Raw genomic sequence first — 20,473 nt, 5'->3', positions numbered from 1 at the left:
GCCAGGGCAGAAAAGTGTGATATATTATATCTGCTACTCGGTGTGTCATTACCAAAAACATAATAAGTTGGGAGCTCCGCGGAACAGAGTTTGGTGGGCGAATAGATCGAATTAGTTTGGAGTCCTCTGTGAAACTGCTCCACGGCTGTCGTGGAGGCTGTCGGTAAAAGTAGAGGCTGTCACTTTGCTTGAAGAGTGAGAGCGCTGCAAAAATGTCAAATATAACTGCTTTGATGGGAATACTTTGTAAATTTGCCACCACCCGACAAGAGGTTAGCGATACGATGGCCTCCCTACAGTGGATTTGAACAGGTAAGTGTAGCAGATTTAAAAAACCTACCCTTTGCGCCATCAGGCTGCGCTCCAATAAACTCCTGAATCTGTCGTATATTTAATATCCCAGTCCCGGTTAGAAAGTGATTTAGTGGCAAGATTCCTTTTTCAACCAACTTTGCGAACTCTCCTATTCGCCAGTGTGGTTCAGTTGAAAGCGTAGCATCAGGGAGTTTTGCAATTTTTCTTGTTTACCCTCTTTCCTGGAAAAAAAAATAAAAAATGCGCCAAAGTGAAGGTTACAATCGGCCCATCAACAACCTGCATGTAACTAAACTGTCGTGTCTCATGGCTTTTTGCCACTCCAGCTGTCAATCAAAGCCAGAGGTTGTCAAGGTAATGAATGAATGACGGTTGGTGATGATGTTCAAGAGAAGGACGAATCTTTTTAGTCCGTTTTCATCCCGCAAGTCCGCGTCTCCTTTAATGCCTCCAGATCGCTATCTTGTTTTATTATCACTGTAAAAAAAAAAAAGAAGAAAAAAAGAAAAAAGCAGTCGAAATTAAGAGATTGCGATTCAGATCTCTCCTTTCTTTCCCCCGTAGGTATTTCGTCTATCTGGCGAGACTGAGATGAGTGAGTGTCAGCGAGTGTTGGCAGGTTGGCTGCTAGCTTGCTTATAGAAACAGAGTCAGTTCGCAGCGCTGAGCGGTGGGCGAATGAAATGACGGATCCCGGAAGTAGTGGTGGCCATAGCCAGTCCTACAGCAGCTCCAGAAAAGAGAGAGGAGAGACCAAATCTTGTGATATGCAGAGTATATGCGAGGCACAGGGACGACTTCAACTCCACACTGGGGGTAAAAAGCCAACGCAGAACAGCTCCAACTCCCACCCAATTCTTCTTCGCCGATAAGCGTCCTAAAGAAACAGCAGAAAAAGGTTGAATGAGAGAGGTTTACCAGAGCGGGCACTTGTAAACACTTCGGCTACAAATGCTCCGAGCTGAACTAAACATAACACCGACTGAATGTATCTGCATGAATTATGAAAATAATAATAACAACAATAAAATGCTACATTTAGAGCAGAATTGCGCACTACGAGTCCAAACTTTTACGCACGGCAAAATAAATATTTTACGTCTTTATTTTCATTGATAGAAAGCTATTACAACGAGATCTTATGAATGCTGACTTTAATATATGAGCACGACGCTTACTTGTTTTCTGTTTTGTGGTTATAAGCCGGTGTGCATACTCAGTATCTCAGTAATACCTCCTAATCTCACTGCTAATTATTGCTCTGGTCTTTTTAGCAATTAAACGGCGCGCAGCACCCCTCTAAGCCCAGAATGAACTTTTCCAAGCGGAAAAAAAGCTTTTGTGGAGAAAGTAATTTTGTGTGTTTCTTTCGTCCAATCCCGTCTCTTGATAGAACCTCGTTCCTTACCTCAGAGTAGTCAATTATCAAAGCTCCCCGAGATCATCAATCATGTGTGGAGATTGAAGTTTAGAGGAGGAGCAACGCTCCGGCCATCGATTGCAGTGAAGCCCTCTTTGGAGCCTGAGCACTTTTACGCTCAAAACAGAAGCAGGCCATCTATCCCCTTTAATATTTAGCTCCATCAGTGCTAATATGGCATCATGGCTGTATTGATAGGTTCTCACATAAAGGCTCCATTTATTGCTCCGTGACATTTTTTGATGGTGGGAATTAATTATTCACAGGTTAGGATTAAGGTAGACACACGCTCAGGGAGATAGGCTGTGGCTACTGCTGGAGGGTCAATAAACTCTCCCAACAAACAAAATACAAAGCAGAGCTGTTCAGGGTCGATTACGGAAATAGAAGGGTTTTTTAAAAAAATGAAAAAGATTTAATACATGAAAGCGTGACAACAGTTATGTTTGTTGGCATAAAGGGGGGTGGGAAGTGTAGGACTGCAGGCTTTGACAAACGGCTGTGTGGACATTTCAACGTGCAATACCCCGGGAAGGAGCAGCAGAGCAGTGCGCAGAGAGCCAAGGCATTCACCGTCTCCAAGTCTCTCTCACACTCTGTAAACACAACCAGCCCGGCAGACTCTGCTATTGAAGACTGATATTTTCATAAGCTAAATATTGTCGTTCATATTGATTTGTGCACTAACGCTTGACTTTTTTTTTCATCCTCCTTCTTTGGACAACCATGGTAAGTAGCATAAACCTTATTGTATCTACTGCTTTGTTGTGAGCGCGCGTCCTTTCGGGGCGCAGCATGGGGAAAGTTGTGAGGCTGGACTAGACAAATGCAGACAAAATTCTTTCTTTTTAAGCTTAGGTGACGTTTGCACTATACAGCTTAGCAAATCCGAATCTTATCGTTATTTTTTTTTTCCTATTTGCATACTTTTAGATTTTGCGAATTTCATATTTTTTGTTGTTTTTCCCCCCACATTTATTCAGCAAAATATGTGATTTGCCCCGGAGGAGAGTGATGTAAACACCCGAAGAGCGTGTGAAAATAGGAGAAGCTAATTATGCGTGTCCAATGTACGGCTCCACAGACACACATCCTTCCCTATAAAACTTGCGGCAATGACTCCCAACGACGTGAAATTTTAAGCTCTTTTCTTCTGTGATAAATTTACTCGAGTAATTAATGAAAGCTATAAACACGAGACTTCATAAGTGACAATATTTAGGTTATTAAATCTGCTTAATAACAACTTTTTTTATGTGGCATTACACAAGTCGGTGTTTAATTTTCCAATTTCATTTTAATCATCATTCACTCAATGGTTAATTAAAATTAATTTTCCTCATAAACAAGACATGTGCCAACCTAAACTCCCCAGCTTATAACCTGACGGCGTTTACAAGGAAGATACCTCCAGGAGGACACCTAACACAGACAATTAGACTTTTTAAAGTAGTTTTATGTTTCTTCACGTTAAAGCTCTTTTCAGGTGCACAACTCCCGCGCGTTTGAGGGAGAAAAGAAAATCAGTAGATGGCATTAACAGGCGGTAAAATTTCATCTGGTGGTGTCAAATTGAGGTCAGTTTAGGGTTAAAGCTCTCGGTGTCCGTGTGGGACATGGCCAGCTGCGTTTGGATTCATTAGGGGGGGGAGAGGATCCATTTCAAGGAAAACACTACTGTGACAGTCACCAGGCTAAAGATCCACTGCATGTCACATCCCAAGGTGCACCAGGACCGCCTGCGCGCCACCCGAGCACCAGCACTCCAAGTCCCACTCCTCTGTTTACTCTTTGCGGGACTTACAATCCCTCTCCCCCTCTCCTGCCCTGCAGGGCTCGGTTGTTCACACACACAAGCCTGTTGCTAAATATGGAGAGAAATGCATTGTTGATTTAATTCCCTCAAAAAGATCACTGATATGAAACGAGCTTCAAATCCTCTTAGTGACCTTAAACACTCCCGAAAAAACAATTGGCCCTCAACCGCAGGAACAAATAAAATCGCCCTAATCTTGTTTGTAACTTTGTTCTTTCTTTGGCCCACTTCAGTATTTGAGATTATGCAAATTAGGAAAGCTAATGTATAGAGAGGTTGAGATAAGACAGGCTCATGGACTGACTGAAGGAGGAGCGCGGAAAAAAAACCTTGCAGTGTCTTTTTGTTTGTTTGCACCAGTTCCTAAAAATTATAATAATAAAAAAAATAATCACGTAGTTTGACAGAATTTTACTTCAGCATTTAATTTTGCGCTCAATAAAAACAAGTCAGTTCGACATTTTCTTGATGTCTCCAATTCCACAGAAGACTGTTAATTAATCCATAATTACCAGCTCCATATACTATACGTTTATTTATTTATTTAATTATTACATATTTTATAATATTTTATTCATCATTTGTTTAGAATATTTTGCCCCCTTTTTTGTTTCCTTCTTTCACAAAACATTACCTCAGTCCTCTGCGTCTGAACTCTTTATGACCCCGGAGTGAAATGTGACTATAGGGTTTCAGAAAGCGGAGTGAGCAACTCAAATACTTGTAAAAGTTTCGCGACTAACTGTAAATTCTTCAGCTCCAAAGCCTCATTTTCCCCTCCACCGATTCTCGGAGCCTGGTGTCAGAGGGTTAGTAAAGGGTGGAGGGGAGAGAGAGCGAGAGAGAGAGAGCGAGGAGACCAAGACAAAACTTAACCGCGGCTTCCCCCCCCCCTCCTCACAGGCTCGGTATGAAATATGCTGCCCTCTAGCGACACCTGGCGGCCACAGCGAATTCCGAGCCGTCGAGAGATTTGCCACAAAGGCAAGAAGGCCCACAAAATACGCCAATCTTAATTAAGCACATTAACACGAAATAAATCCCCAGAAAAATGACCACGCAAATGTGTTTTAAAATTAAAATTAAAGGTAGCTCCATTAAACTGTTTATTCTTGAGGTACCGGAGGTCATAAATCAAAAACTGAACTTTATAAAATGCCTTGTTTTTGTTTTACTGATTTAATCTAAATACTGCACGCATTTTTTTATAATCTGCCATTTGTTTTCTTGTGGTGCTTCAAAAATAAATTAAGTTCAAATGTCTGCGCCCTTTATATTTGATTCTATTATAAGACGGTCACTGTGTGACACAAAAGAGGAAAAAAAGTTGGCCTTTATCAGCCCTAGCCTGCATTTAATTTAAGGCACCGCGTATATTTTGTGTTATTGAGTTTATCTGATTTTTTATTTGTTTCTTTTTTTTAGCCAATTTTGAAATCAATTCTGCAGCCACATAAATCTAAATAAACTGGACAAAGAAAACCAACAGCACTTAATAAGAACGCTCACGTGCTTATTTTAATAATAATCTGAAAATCCGGGTTTTTTCTGTTATGAGCGATTTTGAAATAAACTAATAAACAAATTCAACGTTTTACAGGCTTTTACGCAAGAAAGGCACAAGAAAGTCAGCAAATCGATTCACATCACGATTCTGGAAACAACCTCAGCACCTAAAAAACTATTTATAAAATATTAATGCTGGAAAGTGATTTAGTTTTTATTCTTCTTTTTACAGGAAGAAAAATCTTTCACGTATAAAATTATATATTGATGTATTTCCCCAACGCATTTTCCCCATACATTTATAAAAAAAAATTCCTTTCCCCCCCTTATCAAACTACCCAAACTACTAATATTTCCCCTCCTCAGTGCGTGCAGCCGCTCTGCAGAGAGAGTCTCAGCTCTGCTCGGCTGTGACACAGTTTGAGCAGGTCACTGCCGAGATTAGAGCCCGTCGTTAACGCCTGCTCGGATACACCAAATGCTGATTTAATGAGCTTGCATTGGGTGTTTGTCCAAGAATACCTGGTGTGCATGCGTTAGTAACGCCACAGACCGTAATCCCTGTGTTTTCCCCTGAACACGTGGCTTTAGGGGCAACCTAAAAACACTGCAAAGATTTGACTATGATTTCTTTTTCATTTCTTTCATTTTATTTTATTTCAGTCTTCCTGAACAGGTCGAAGCCTCTAAGTCCCGTATCCAGCCACATTACCACATGTAATTGAGAGAAGTTTAAGTGGAGGCCGGGAAACCGAGGAGTTAATAGCGGTGACCCTCTTGCTGTGCCTCTGTCGCTCATCATTTATCAGGCTTAAGGGGCTTAAACAGGCGACGCAGACCCACCTTTTATTACATATCAAACCCTCTCTCCCTTATCTGCATTATAGGAAATGCATGCATCGTTGGCCGTTATGCGGATTTGGAAATAGAAACACGTCCAATAAAGTCGCCCTCCTCCGCTGATCAGAGGAAACGTGTCTTTAGGCGCCACAGAGACACCCCAGCGGTTTAAGTCTTTATTAAATTATCTTAATTCCCCTCTCCACTTTGAAACGAATATAAATGCGGCTCTTCTGTTGTTTGTCCAGCGCGGAAGAGAGGAAACGTGAGTGCGGAGGTCCGCCACGGTTCAAGATTAGGAGGCGAATAAAACTGTAAATGCAGACTCCAAGCGCCTGCAAACCTGCCCAGAGCGGATATAACGCGCACGACGTTAAAACTCGAGTGTGGCAGATTTTTCTCTTTCCCTTTTTTAAATTTAGATGTCAAAATATAAAATATCACAAATATAAATATATATTTGTGTGTGTGTGTGTACACAGGTGGCAGCTGCTTTATTGGAAAAATTAATTAAAGGTGAGAAAAAGGCAAAAAACTTCCCCAAGACAAGATATATTTAGAGGCTCACGTGACTTCCGTCATTCTTCTTTATTTATAGCGAGCTTTAATGAATTAGTACACAGGCAAACCATTACAATACCTGCTCCCTTTATCCGGTCACGGCTTTTCTTGAGATTTGTGGCGCGCGTGTGTGTAGAAAAAAAATGCATTTATTACTTAAAATTCTACCGATAAAAATCCTCTTTAATATTCCGGCATCCCTATAGGAAACGGATTAATTTTTTTATTTATTTTTATTTTTATTTATTGCTGGCACAGGCTTTCAGTTAAACTTCAGGTCCATGCCTCAGTTGTCTGCTGGTTTCCTCTGAGGAGAGCTCAGTTAGTCAGCCTGAACGCAGCTGCATTCACGTGGTGCGAGGGGGTTTGATATTCCAGTCACACAACAGAGTAAACACTGCTCTCTTATTCAATAAACATCATTGATAAGGACCCCATATCAAAGCCATTTGAAATACAAAAACTAAGCATCAGCATTTATTTTTTACTTTGTTAATGAAGACATTGCATTTATTGTTGTTTACACATATATTTTAGCCTGTATCATAAATAGCCTTTATTAAAAAATGTTTTGTTTTTTTCTCTGAAAATAAATGTATTGTGTATTTTGTGATTCTTATGACTTAATTATAAATTCTTGAATCTAAATGCAATTAAAATGTTTCAAAACTCTCATTTGATTCTCTCTCTTTTTAAAAAAAACATACTTTCAGTAAGTTTTCACTGACTCATTCCCCTGTCTGGTACATATAGCAAATGGCTTGCACAAGTTGAGTTTTGCTCTGTTGCCCAAAGCACGTGGAGGGGCCAGGGATCGACCCTCCAACCCCGGGATTAGCTGACACCCCGCTCTTCCCCCTATGCCACAGTGACTATAACGAATCAAATGACTCAACCCATGAGACAGCCCTATTGATTTGAATGGTGGTAAGCATGCACTTAAGTGCATCTGTTTGTAACCTGCACGGTCTGACCTTTTGCTTACTCCCTTCACAGTATGGGCCAGCCCCACTACAAAAAGCACTGCTGGACAATTTAAAACCAAATCGGACTTGCTTAACACAACACAGTTCAGCTCTTACGCATGCCCCCCCCCCCCCCTTGTGAAACAGTGCAGGTAAACAAATGCAGATGGTTTGTTTGTGTTTGTGTGTTTTGTTTTGGTCCCCCTGCTTTTTTTCTGTTTATGCATTGCCATTTCCATCTTCTCTCACAGCCCAGTACACCCCCCTCCTTCCCAAAACTCGCTCCGTTCCTCGCTCCCTCCCTCTGCTCTGGTTCTGCAGGAGTTCACATGATCAAGCAAGGTACCCGAGTAATTACCTGGCATTGTCAAATAAAGCGACCACTGATTCAAATGAGGAGTGAAATATCAAAGACCGGCATTGCCTTTGCAGCCACTACTTATCCGCACAGGAGACAGAGAGGAGATCTGAGAGCTCGGGGACCTGCAGGGAGGCAACAACAACATTCAGCCTTCCCTTCCTGGATAAATATCACCAATGGGAGCAACAGAGCCAAACATGCCCAGGTTCACTAGTAACAGCATATTTATTTGTATAACATATCCCACTTATCCATTATTAGCTTGTGTATCCTTTAAAGTGGCCACAGTGCAACTTTAACAAGATGAATTTTGCTATATCCCCGGACCCTCCTGATGTGCATCCTGCTGAGTCTCCCTCAGAGGTCAAAGGTTGGAAATTTATGAATGATATTGTACTCTGAAGCAGCAGTCACAGGCAGCACGGTTACGCCGTGTTTCCAATGTTCTGCAGCAGCACTTTTTCTATATCTCTGGATCACATACAAAGGGAGGAATAAAGAGAAGGTAGTCACCAGGATTAAAACTGAATAGTGCATTAATGTTTGGCAGTGCAAGTCCTCAGCTGCAGAACCACATAATCATTTATAATGAGCAATATTTGTTTTTGATTTTCTTCTTGCTCAAAGTATTACAGTCTAAAACTTTTTTTCCCCTTTTTTAAATCAGCACACACGCTTTTTGCTCCCACCGCACGTTTCTGCTTTCACTACATAATTTAATATACTGTGTAATTTCTTCTACACCTCAATTCAATCAGCACTGACAATGGGACCTTTGACATTTTGACACATTAAGTGGAGGTCGGCCTCAGAGAACAATGTCATTGCTCTAGAAACAGCACCTAAAGAAAAAAAAACCTCATTTCTGATCCCTTCACATTCGAACTAGACAAGCGGCATCCTGGGATTTCTGTTCAGCATAGAGAGAGTACCTGTAATCTGACTCTCCACGTCTAAATGGGAGTTGAATAGGTTACATTGTGCAACACCAAATAAAATGCTTGCAATGCTTTAGTGAGTGTTTTTCATGGTTGGAGGCGAAATGGGGTTTGTGACGATATTTGAGCGTTTAATGCTATAAACACACAGACTTCCCTCCCTCTGGCATATGGATGGCTCCCAGGGACGCTTTGCATGTAAATATTCATAGTGTGATGGGATGGGCGATTAATTATTAAGCACAGCATAGAACTGTAATACTTGAATCTTGTTTTTTTATTTGCTGTACCTGAGGATGAACATTTTGAGGTGAAATGGGTCATATTTCAAAAAAACATTCTTCCGGTGAGGCTGAAGAAATTGAAGAAAAGCTGTTAAGAAATAGAGAGCAATAATTATCAAGCAGAACATGCAAAATATGTATGAATATACATAATTAACATCATGGCTAAAAGGCAAAGAAAGTTGATGATAACAGCAGAGCACAGAAACGTTTCTCTTACATCAAAATCAGGGGCATGACCACCCTAAAACGAATAACATGAAAGTCTGAGCGCTTCCTGTTTAACTTTCCAGGTGAACTCCATTGGCACACATTCCTGAAGTGTTTTTTTTTTTTTTCCCTCCGCTAAGCTTTGCGGCCTCATGACAAACTGTCACACTATGATGGAGCTCGAGTGGGGCCACCAGTGAGAGGTGGTTAAAGGGCCATACCTGATCTTCAAATTGCAGATATTTGACAACTAAGAAGAGAGCTGGGTCTGTATGGTTGGGTAAAGAACAAGGAAGGAGCAGTGAAGAGTTAAATAAAGTGTAATTTTACACTCATAACGTTTGCTTGAGTAGAAGAAGCTTCACTCAAGTAGAAGCTTTATATAGATTCAAAATGCAGATTGGCCCCTCCAAAAAAGAAAAAAAAAGGGAACCAGTGATGCACATCATTTGCGTTGACGTGACTCAAAAGCAAAAAGGACCATAAGATGCTTGCATCCTTGCCATTCAAGTCATTTGTGTCCTGAAAAACTCTGAGCGGAAATGAATTAACAATTTCCCTAGTTGCTGCGTCCTTTTAAAACCCTCATTACGCAAAAGCATTGTATATATTATTCAATCCCTTAGAGGAATATAGAACGAAGACTATGTTCATCTTATCATCACTGGGTTGTAATATTATAATCAATTAGCATGGATGAACTAATTGTCCAATCTCTCACTTGCTAATTAACCCAGGAAATATAAATGGGACAAACTAATGCTCCATTTTTAAAAAAAAGAGGATACACAAATTGAGCTCGTGCTTTAGTTAACACGGTTGGTTTCTTGAATGGGTTCGTCAATATGTATGAGCTACATCAAAGAGCCGAGATAGAAATGGGGCTTGCACAGATGCAAAAAAAAAGCAGAACACATTTAAGATCCAGAATATGCAAATACATCGATTCTTGTTGAACTCTGGTGTTTGCATAACATCGAATGACACAGTCTGTGAGAGCTCTTGTGTGCCACTTGTGTACAGACTACAAAACACACTGTCCTCTGGGATATTTTATTTAAAAAGGCACACTCGGAGCGCGGCATAAATACACCGAATTTCAATGCGCTCTTATTTCCAAATTGCAGCTGCCTAAATGTGGCTGAAATTATGTAATTGAATGTAAAGCAGGATTGGAGTTTAACGCGAGCTGATCGCTATCACTCAGTCGCACGGATGTCGTAGGTGATGTGGATTCGCCACGCTGCGGTTAGACAAAAGGTTGTCAACATTTCTGGTACAGTGAGGCTGATGAGATTAGAGCAGAGATAAAAAGTTCACAGTGATAAACAGCGAATGAGACACTCGGAGAAAATCAGTGAGATATTTGCTTGTGTAACTCTAGACGTATGTTTCCAGGGAGTAGCCCTCGGCTAGATTACAGTACAGATGGTGACTAACTGCCCTTTAACAGAAATGAAAGTACAGTGAATAAACATATCTTTTAACCCAGGAACACTAAGACGGTTTATTACTTCAAATTTTATAGATACGGAAACTCACTATTGTGTATAAAATAAATGTATGTATAATAAATGTCCCGTTTATACAAAACTGCTATTTGTTTACACCAACACAAAATAAGGAATTGGCCCAAAAACGCCAGACAACTTTTTGTTTTTGCTCTCCGGTCCTTTGTTCTGTGCTGTTGTCAAATTTGAAATTTAATCCTGTTTTCACCTGACTCCATCTGTAGAAGAGATATCCCACATTCTCCTTTAATATTCACTGGTGGTTAATTATTAAAGGTATGTATTTGAATTATAAATATACTAGTTATACAGAAGTAGGCAAAGCAGGCATATAGCCTCAGGCTAAATTCTTCCATTACCCATTATTTTCCAGTCTGCCGTCTCCATATGCCTGCCTCCTTTCCCTATGTCATCTCCAAAAACACAGAGGCATTCCTTTGTACTTACCTACCCCTCCCCACTTTGGCCACCCGAAAAATCTCCCCCTCCATACATATGTGTGCTGTTTCCTTGAAGTAGGATGTCACACTTGTCTTAAATATAATGAATCACTATCTTCAAGGCATCCCTGGATCCCAAACACTCCCCACAGAAACCTGCCTAGTCCTCCCTCGTTTCGAGCCTTCCTACATGTCACAAATCATCCGTTGTGGAGGGCTCTCCACTAAATCATTAACATTGTCAGAAATGACTGGGCCAAGAGTGGGAAGAGCCCAGAGATGCAGCAAAGGCGTACGTGCATGTGATGGGAATATAGAATGGTAAACAAAGACACAGCCTTATACCCAGTCTTCCTTTTCCTTGCTGTTCCCCTTTGCCTCCTCTTTGTATTGTTTTTTTTTTTTTTTTTGCTTTCCCCTTTCATGGGATTTTCGAACAAGAGAGAGTAGTACAGTATGAGGAAAAGTAAAGAAACTGTCAAAGAAGTTTAACAACTCACGTGAAATTGCTAGCCTCCACTCTTGAAACTGCTGTGAGTTTTTCCTGAAGAGTTTTTTCTTAAAACTCTTCTTTGTAAACATTGTTAAAAAAAAATATGTGCAGTGCGATTATGTCTCTGGGCCATTTTGATAACCGTATTTGGAGGTCCAGCGTTGAGAGGATAATCAAAATTATGACGTCTTTTCCTCGAGTGGGTTAACTTAAACTGTGACGGCTTTGTTGTCACACAACGATAATTCTCCTGTCATACAGCATTATAGTTTGTTCCATATACAGCATATGTGCCATCTAATGAAATGCAAGCTCCTCGCGTGATGCTTCTTATCAGCCGACTTCCTTTTAATGCTATAGCCATACTCTCATCTTAAGTGTACACTCCTACCTATGGTATCATCCATCAAAAGGATTACTAATTTTCCTTCAATTTCCGTTGCTCTCTTAAGAATCTAAAGGATGATTGATAACAGATGAAGGAAAAGCACAGTGGTACTGTTTTTAACCTTGCTCAAGTCATTAATCTGCTTTATACCCATGAAGGTAGTAAAGGAGACAATGAATTAGTCATTAAAGCACAGGTCAGTTTATTAGAATTCCTGATTGAACTGTAAAACGACTTCTCCCAAGATGCCCGAGCAGAAGGAGGAATCTGCAAAACTGGGGAGAAAAAAGGAGCTGAGGGAAGCAAGCGGAGGAATTTGTGCAGGAGTGCATTTTCCCATCGAGAAAATGGCAGAAGCCATCGCTAATCTGCCAAAATAACAGCTAATTAGCACGCAGAGTGTATCTGCACACAGTTTGGTAAAAATCATGCACAAACTGCTACATGAAAAATATCAAATGGATTGTGCTAGTTAACATGCCCTCATATAAATGCATGTAACTACACTAAATCATGGTATTTGGCCAAACCTCGTGTCTGTTGTTGACGTGAGTGCTGGCTTATGTTTGTGACTAATTATTAAGCCATTTGGTTGCTGAAGCAGCCTGAGACATTTGCCGCTCCCTAAAACAGAGTAATCATCAAATGACTGGCAAAGGGGTCATGAGACCTGACTGAGAGGATGTAATAGATAAGATCGAAATCAAAACACAATGCAGTGCTGGCGGTGTTAAACAAGTGGATTTAATTTGTCTTGGAAAACAAATTTGTAGTAATTAAATCCTGCAGCTGCAATAACTGCGAGTGTGAAAATAAACGGAAATAAAATTCATCGTAACGATCAACAATTTGGTTCTTTAAATCTCTAAATCTGTTCCTGCCAGAGAATTATCAGAGGGGCAATGTTCGCATAAATCTGCTGAAAATAGCTGGTATTAAGCAGCGTAAAGTTTAAGAGTTGCAGTTTGCAAATGCTACATTCCACTCCCAACAGCCTGGATAAACACATTTCCCAGTTATGAGAATTCAGAATATGACAGCTGAGATATGCCATTATTAGCCAGCATTCTCAGGCATGTAAACATCTTAGTCCATTAAATGGTGATTTTGTGGCCTGCGTAAACTCTGTTTCCATGGCAGCAAACATAATATTGTTTATTTATGTAAACAAGGGTGTTTGTGGATGGGATATGAAGATCAATATAAACAGCCTACCCTAAATGACCTGAATGGGGTTGTGCTGTTGTAGAATATTCTGTTATCATCATGCATCACTTGCAGCATGGAGGATGGTTTTTCAATTTGCCAAAAAGTGTTTATTTTAGAACTTGCGTGAACTGTGAGCTGTTAGATTGTTTTGAGACCAAATGCAGCCGGAGGGCTTTCAAGAGCTGATTGCGACGTGTCATTCTTACCAGGAAGGCCACTTATCACAGTGGCCGACTCCAGAGGAGCTGGCAGGGCTTTGGGGTTCTCCACTTAATGTTTTGTCTATGACACGAGAAGTGAACTGCATTAGTTTAAGGAATGCCTGAATCAGACGCACCAGGTGCTTTGAGCATGTGGGCACACAGGCTTGACTTACACTGTGGTGGTTTCTTGTTTACAGCCATGTCTACAGACTGTCACCCCAGTCTGTCTTACTCCGTAACTAAATGGAACTTTCATTTCCTGGTTTGTAAATGAGTCTCTCCCTCTGCTTTTGTTTGATATTTATTTATTCAGTTTATGTGACAGGAACAATGCACATTAATCAACATCTCAGCTTTCACGTCACTGTAAATGTGTCAGACCCTCTCTCCCCTCTCTCCCCCATCCCCCCCCCCCCCCAACTCTCCTCCCTCCCTCTCTCCTCTCGCTGTCGTTTCTCCTCTCCTTCCCTCGCAGTGCAGTAGCCTCAGCGTAACTCCAATCAGCAAATCAGCACAGTAACTCTAATGAGTGAAATTGCTTATGAGGGGAATCTGTTTCCGATGGCGGGCCCGATGATTAATGTGCACTGACAACATGTCTTTCCTCAAGGAGCTTTGCTAGGCTGTGGCAGATGTGTGACGCCACCTCCTCAAAGATGGCCTGCTCTTCCTCTGAAAGACCGACATTCAAAGGGAGAGGGATTAACTGGAAATGCTTCTGTGGAAATTACGTAAGCTCAAGTGTTCAGGACAGCCCAGGACTGAAGAGTGATAAAATAGTATTAATATAATAATGATCACAATCACACTTTGGTTTTCTCGAAGTTATGATATCCATGTAAAAACTTATGTACACGCTGCACTAACACAGCAACAACGCAAAAGCCCACTGATCCAACTTGGAACTGGTGCAGATTGTCGAGACTGTTACTCTTGTGGAGTACTTCGGTTACCTAACCATGCAGTATTTTTAATGGTTTATATAGTTACAGAAGTTCATTAGTAAGTGAAATTGGATACACGTAAACTGGCTGAATGTTTTATGTTACTGTTTGACTTTTATTTAGAATAACCGCCAAGGATGCCAGTTGTTGACGCTTGAAGTCAGAAATTCCACATATCTCCAGCTCAAAATGACATCTCATTGGCTGGCATGAATATTTCTTTCTCCAATGCAGTTGCTTGTAATTACAGTGTGAGTGATACGACCTGAACCTGATAATATGCTGAGTTGTGGTTGGAAGGTAACACTACAGGCAACTTGAAGGTGGTAATTTGCTACAAGGTGTACGAAGCAGATCCAGTTTTACACCTACACTTAACCTTCCAATGCGAACAAGTTTCATGAAGCAATCATTTTATATTAAATATACTTTATATATATATTATAGTCTAGTATTAGGGTATGACAACATTTTTATTCTTACTTATATAAGTGTACAAATTAGAAATAATAAGAAAGGGCAAGTATTCTGTATTTGTTTGAAGACTTGATTTTAATGGAGTTCAAATGTGCTTTTTTTTTCTTTCTCACAGAGCGCTTTGATTTTTCCCGTATTACATCCACGAGTTGAAAAACAGATATTATCCATGTCATGATATAAATCTAGAATTACTGCCTTGTTGTTGTTGTTTGCCTCTGCAAAACATTTCAGTTGCTTTTTACACGGGGCAGCTGTGGCTCAGGAGGTAGAGTGGATTGTCTAAGCTTTGACATGAAGACCGACTGAGGCGGAGATCAAACTATCAACTTTTCAACGAATAGATGGTAGAAGTGTGTAGAAAAAAAGCCCTGCACAGATATGTCTATGAACTGGTGAATGTGGCTTGTAGTGTAAAAAATGACTTCTTTTCAAGAGTGAAAGAGTATCTGTCCAAACTAATACATATGTAGTGTAAACTATACAGAAACTTTCAAGCAGGACATTAATTACTATCCCTAAACTAGTATAGAGTGAAACTTAGGTTACAAACTCCCCCCTCAGTTCCTAAATGACTGCACTGAAACGTGGCCAGAAAGGTTTATTTGCAGAACATTATGATTTCACAGTGAAATGTAATCACTTCTTCTTCTATACAGTTTTGCCATTATTAGTGTGAATTCTTGCGTTTTGGCCAAAAAAGTGTTGCGCAAGGTCACATTGACCTTGGTTTTTGTCTTTGCTCCACCAAGTTCTGCTCGGTTTGTGCCAATTTCTTAAGCATAGTGTCCATGGGACCGGGGTGGATGCATGGATGGACACGCTGCTTTTACCTGCACAGCCGCATAGCTACACATACAGTAATGTAGGACTGAATCCTCGTGATAGTGTTATATAGAACACAACCTTGGTCCATCACTTGTGATGCGATGGTGGTCTTACTGAGCTCAAATTAAGAAGTGTCACATGACACATTGTTACACATGAGGGGAATCCAGTGGCTGGAGTTCAGCCCTCCTGCTTCAGCTGCTCAGCTGTTTCCATTCCATCATGCGTGTACATTTCATCCGGCTCCTGTTAATGCTGAGAGATTGCTCACAACTAATGGCCGTTTCTGAATGTCTTATTAATGCTACATGAAATTAGCCATTTATTTGGACAACTGTTTTAAACAAGTAATATGATAGCAGCAACAAGCACACCCTTCTGCTTGCTGTGTTGGAGCTGCAGTTTAAAAAGTTACTGTATGCCATATATCATCTGCAATAAAAATGTCCATGATACATTTCAATCTTTTCACTTTTTAACTGTATTGGCTCAATAGCATGTGATGAGTTTAGATTAATAAGGAACTATTCATCTCCACACTTCACACTTCAAGAGAATTTCTTATCTACCATAACCATTCCCCAAATTACATTACACAGAGTCTGAAACACTTATCCTTGGTTTGTAAGGGTCTAATGTAACATGCACCATTATCATAGAATTTCTACCTAACGACCCAACTAACCCGAACACTCCTTTCTTCATTCCAAGCTTGCAGATGAGATGAGACCCCACTGAGCCAATGAGCTTCAACAAAACTGACTTGATTGCCAGGGATTTAGCGCCAATGATCCTAGAATAACAAGGAGCATATTGTACCATCAGCACAGGGTTGCACAGCCAGGCCTGTTCCAGGTTAACAGGCTTTCAGATGCCTGGGCTCAATGATGGAGGTAATGATCTCATGATCCAGCAATACAGGTGAATAGATAACTGCATAGGCAATGGGGACTATAAAGGAGAAAAATTGCATAGTAGAACAAGTGGACACCCTACACATTGAAAAATGTGTAAAGATAAATTCAACGAAGGGAGATTATTGCATCATATCATTATATTGTTAAATATTTTTTAAGACTCACAGGGTGAGAGCAGTTAAATAACAACAGAGTTAAACATAACAAACTCATAAGAGATCATGATTAGATCATGAGGTACTAATAAAAAAATAACTATGGCATTGTGTCTATGGAGCGCATGTAAAGTATCAGCTTGCAAACAAGTCATTATCACAGTGAGACCACTGACGTTGTTACGCATCACTGTCAATATTATGAGTGGAGCTTCAGTACTTTGCACAACTCTATATGAAGTGGTTTGACACTCCCACTAATTGTGTGTGACTTTTATCAAGCATTGAAAATTCATTTCTTGTAATTTCCGCTGCAAAGACACCTTGTCAGCCTGTCCCTGCCAGATGCCAAAGTAGTGGCGAATGAGTGAAAGAAAAAAAAACAGCTCATTTTGATTATTAAGATATGATTGACACCAAAACAAAGAGCAGTCATAGTGCATTGTGCATTTGTTTTTAATTTTCCACAAGTTTTTAATCACAATGTATGACATCTGTCACCGGGAGGCCTCTGTGATGTGACTGACGGAAAAGGCACATTTGTGGTGGAGGCACAACAGAGTGTTTATATATGATGCTTTCTGCATATGTGCATAAAAATATCTGCAGTAAAGACAAGCTTGCATGCATCTATATGCAGTCCTTCTTTGTCTGCATGTGCATATAGGAAACATGCACGTGAGTTGACGCTGATAGGACAAAAGCAAGGTAGCATTATCATTACTTAACATATCTGCCTGCCTGCGACCACCACTCATAAGCTTAGTCCCTGTCGCTAACCGCCTTGGGAGTTCAGATAATGTTCCGTGGCTGACAGAAGACAGGTTGATAGCTGTCAGGGACAGAAGCAAAATAGATGACAGGATTTCATTGGGGCACCTCTAAGGCGCATTAGGGACCTCAGGATCCCAATCCCCAAACATGCAATGAAGAATCATTTTGTCACAAAGGCACAGGGTCGCCCATCACTGTCTATTGCATGCCTTGATTAATCGTAGGGATGGATCAACATTATGTCCTATTCAGGGAGATGCTTAATTGCCTCTGCTATCCAACTCATCCATTGCCCTAATGATTGTGCGTCTGCTCCTCTGGACACATGGGTAGTCTGGCGGACTGTAGCTTAGCAGGACAGGACCCCCTTAAACATCATCACCAGCTGAGAGCTTACCCTCTTCAGACACCTTTACCTCCCCCCAACTGCGAATATGTGGATAAATGGAGCCGGCTTCATCGCCCGTAGCCCCGTGTTTATATTCACAGCAGAATGTCTGCGAGTGTTAATGTATGTAGATTTCATTTCTGATGAGTGATTATTTGACTGCTCATTTTGCCTAAGATTTATGGCACTCTCTCTATCTCCTGACTGCAGTGCCACTCTTATCTTTAATAAAAGAGATGAGGACATTAATCAGGTTTTGTTGGCGGCCCTTACTAAGACATTAAATGTATTGTATGGGGTGAGTAAACACGCTTCACATCCTTCTCTCTCACAGTAGAGAGAGACTGGAGGAAGGAGGGTGAGGGACAGGCAAGAGGCGAGTGAGAAGGAAAAAAAAAAACCTCATTATATTTATCATAATTTCACATCTGCTGTTTTTGAAGCAATGTACCATGAGCCCATAAAGTGTATTACAACTGGGCATAAATTCAACTGATTTGTGGCTGGAGTAGCTAATTCCTTGAGTACATTTTAGAAAAACAAGCACTGAGCCCTGAAATTGCAATTCTATAAAGGCTTTAAATTACTGAGTACAGAATCAAGAACTTGCCTGATGTGCTGCGCATGGTGACCGTGTTATAGGGGAAAGCAGCACTCCCAAGATAGAGACAATAAAACCTGAGATGAGTGAGCCATATACTCAAACAAAATAAAGGAAGAGAGGATGGGGCTGGCTACAAGATGAGGAGAAGTGACTATCATACCCCTTCATCTCATTTTACCCTTTTAACCACAAGGATGCATTTGAGAAGACACGTTTAATTCTCTTCCTCTATAATATCAATCTCTCCCTGCTTCATCCAGGAGGAAGACCTAGTGCAGACGCTAGAACCGCGTGCAAACCCTCCTCATTCAGACGTAGTAAAAATGATACGAGTCTCATCATTAGCACAAAGGGGAGGATGTGTACTGAGACACTCCTGGCCAGCCAAAACAGAAACAGCCGCACGCATTTCCACCTATAATATAAGCTTGTGCACGCACAGTAACACACAGCATCCATTCATTAATTTCCCAGAATCACTAGCAGATATTTATGTTTTTCACTTTAACTGATTTGTATGACTATGTGATGCCTTCTTCACAAATCATTAAAAAAAGAAAAAGAAATCAGTTCCCACTTTTTATACAAAAGTATTATTTTGCTATCACACAAATTCAAGGCGTCACGATGTCTCACGGTGTATTAATATTTCATGTCATTCTTTCTCCTTTCCCTCATGCACTCCCATTCTATCACCTACCCTACCCACCTTCATTGCATCTCACCTCCCCGCGTTCTTCCTCTTCTATCTAGAGTCATTTGGGATCACCATGAACAAGATTTTCATATCAGGTAAATGAATATCTTTATCACAGAGGCAGAAGCTGGGATGCTCGGGGAGCTGGAGAGAATAATCACACAGAGCAAACAGTCTAGGGAGAAACAGAGAGGCACTCAGTAATAACAACCTCTCTCAGTCTCTGACACTGCTCTCTGTGTACATCTAAATAGCCTGCTTACTGTGGTGGATGCTGTGGGATCAATGGCTTTGCTGTGGCTTACCGCTGACCTGACACCTTGGAGGAGCCTACAGGAAAAAAAAGGATGAAAGGATGTAGTGATGGTACAACACGAGCCATGACACAATATTTGATATACAAGTTTAAGAGAAGTGCCTTTTTTCTTTTAATAATTGAGACATATTGGTCATATTTTTGGCCACTCTGGTAGTACTCAATCACTCAGTTCACCACTCTGGTCCTGACATAATTTTTCGGCAGCTGCTCCCAAGCAAATTTATCATCCAAAGATGAATAATCCTACTCACATTAGTACATTTTCAATTGGTGTGACAATCATTTTGTAATTTTTCCAGTAAAACATGCAACTATTGTACAGATTGCAGTTTAAATTTACCCAGACACTGATGGTTCCTTATGGATGACACCTAAAGATTATTTTAGGGATCCTCTGACTTTTCCACTGGAGCTGTACAACTCAACTAGTGTCACAACAACAGTAGGAGTAGCAGTAGCCAGGATTTGAAAACCATAGCTGAAGCTTAATGTAAAATCTACAGGAAGCATTTAAGATTACACTCTAAATGAATGAAGTTAAAGGTCGTATATTAAATATACAAATATTTTGTATATGTGTATTTTTTGTATCTATATGAACCCATTAATTGCGTTCTTCGTTAATTGTGCCATGAACGCCTCTGCAGGCACACACATTATCAGATTTGTTTGCAGTGTTTGGCTAACCGTAGCGGTGCTAGCAAAAGTAGCCTTTGTTTTTTCATGCTAGTGACCACATTTCACTGCAGAATGCGGTTACACATCACTTGGTTGTTTGGGTTATATCCCAATTTATTTGATCAAAGTCCACATACAGCGGGTATTTACTGCAGAAAAGCGTTAGCTTAGCTGTCATCGGTTTACTTCCTTATTTTCTCCTTTGCAACTTTAATTCACTGTCAGGGCTGGA

General features: G+C 40.6%; 1 protein-coding gene across 6 annotated transcripts in view; it reads right to left on the bottom strand.

The window, feature by feature from the left end:
- meis2a (Meis homeobox 2a) overlaps positions 1-20,473 on the bottom strand; it is a 185,715-nt gene that overhangs the window by 77,608 nt on the left and 87,634 nt on the right. For 4 of the 6 annotated variants that reach the window (XM_082516454.1, XM_082516457.1, XM_082516456.1 and 1 more), the window contains one exon: positions 341-1,192. In XM_082516454.1, coding sequence (XP_082372580.1) covers positions 341-352 — 12 coding nt within the window. In that variant the 5' untranslated portion in view covers positions 353-1,192. Of the gene's footprint in view, positions 1-340; positions 1,193-1,493; positions 1,631-9,012; positions 9,028-20,473 lie in introns of those variants that run through there. The other 2 variants (XM_082516458.1, XM_082516455.1) reach the window with 2 other exon arrangements.

The sequence above is a fragment of the Aulonocara stuartgranti genome (assembly GCF_965226115.1).
Source record: "Aulonocara stuartgranti genome assembly, chromosome: 19".
NCBI classification, from domain to species: domain Eukaryota; kingdom Metazoa; phylum Chordata; class Actinopteri; order Cichliformes; family Cichlidae; genus Aulonocara; species Aulonocara stuartgranti.
Note: the sequence above shows the minus strand (reverse complement) of the source record. Positions and strands in the feature narration are given on the sequence as shown.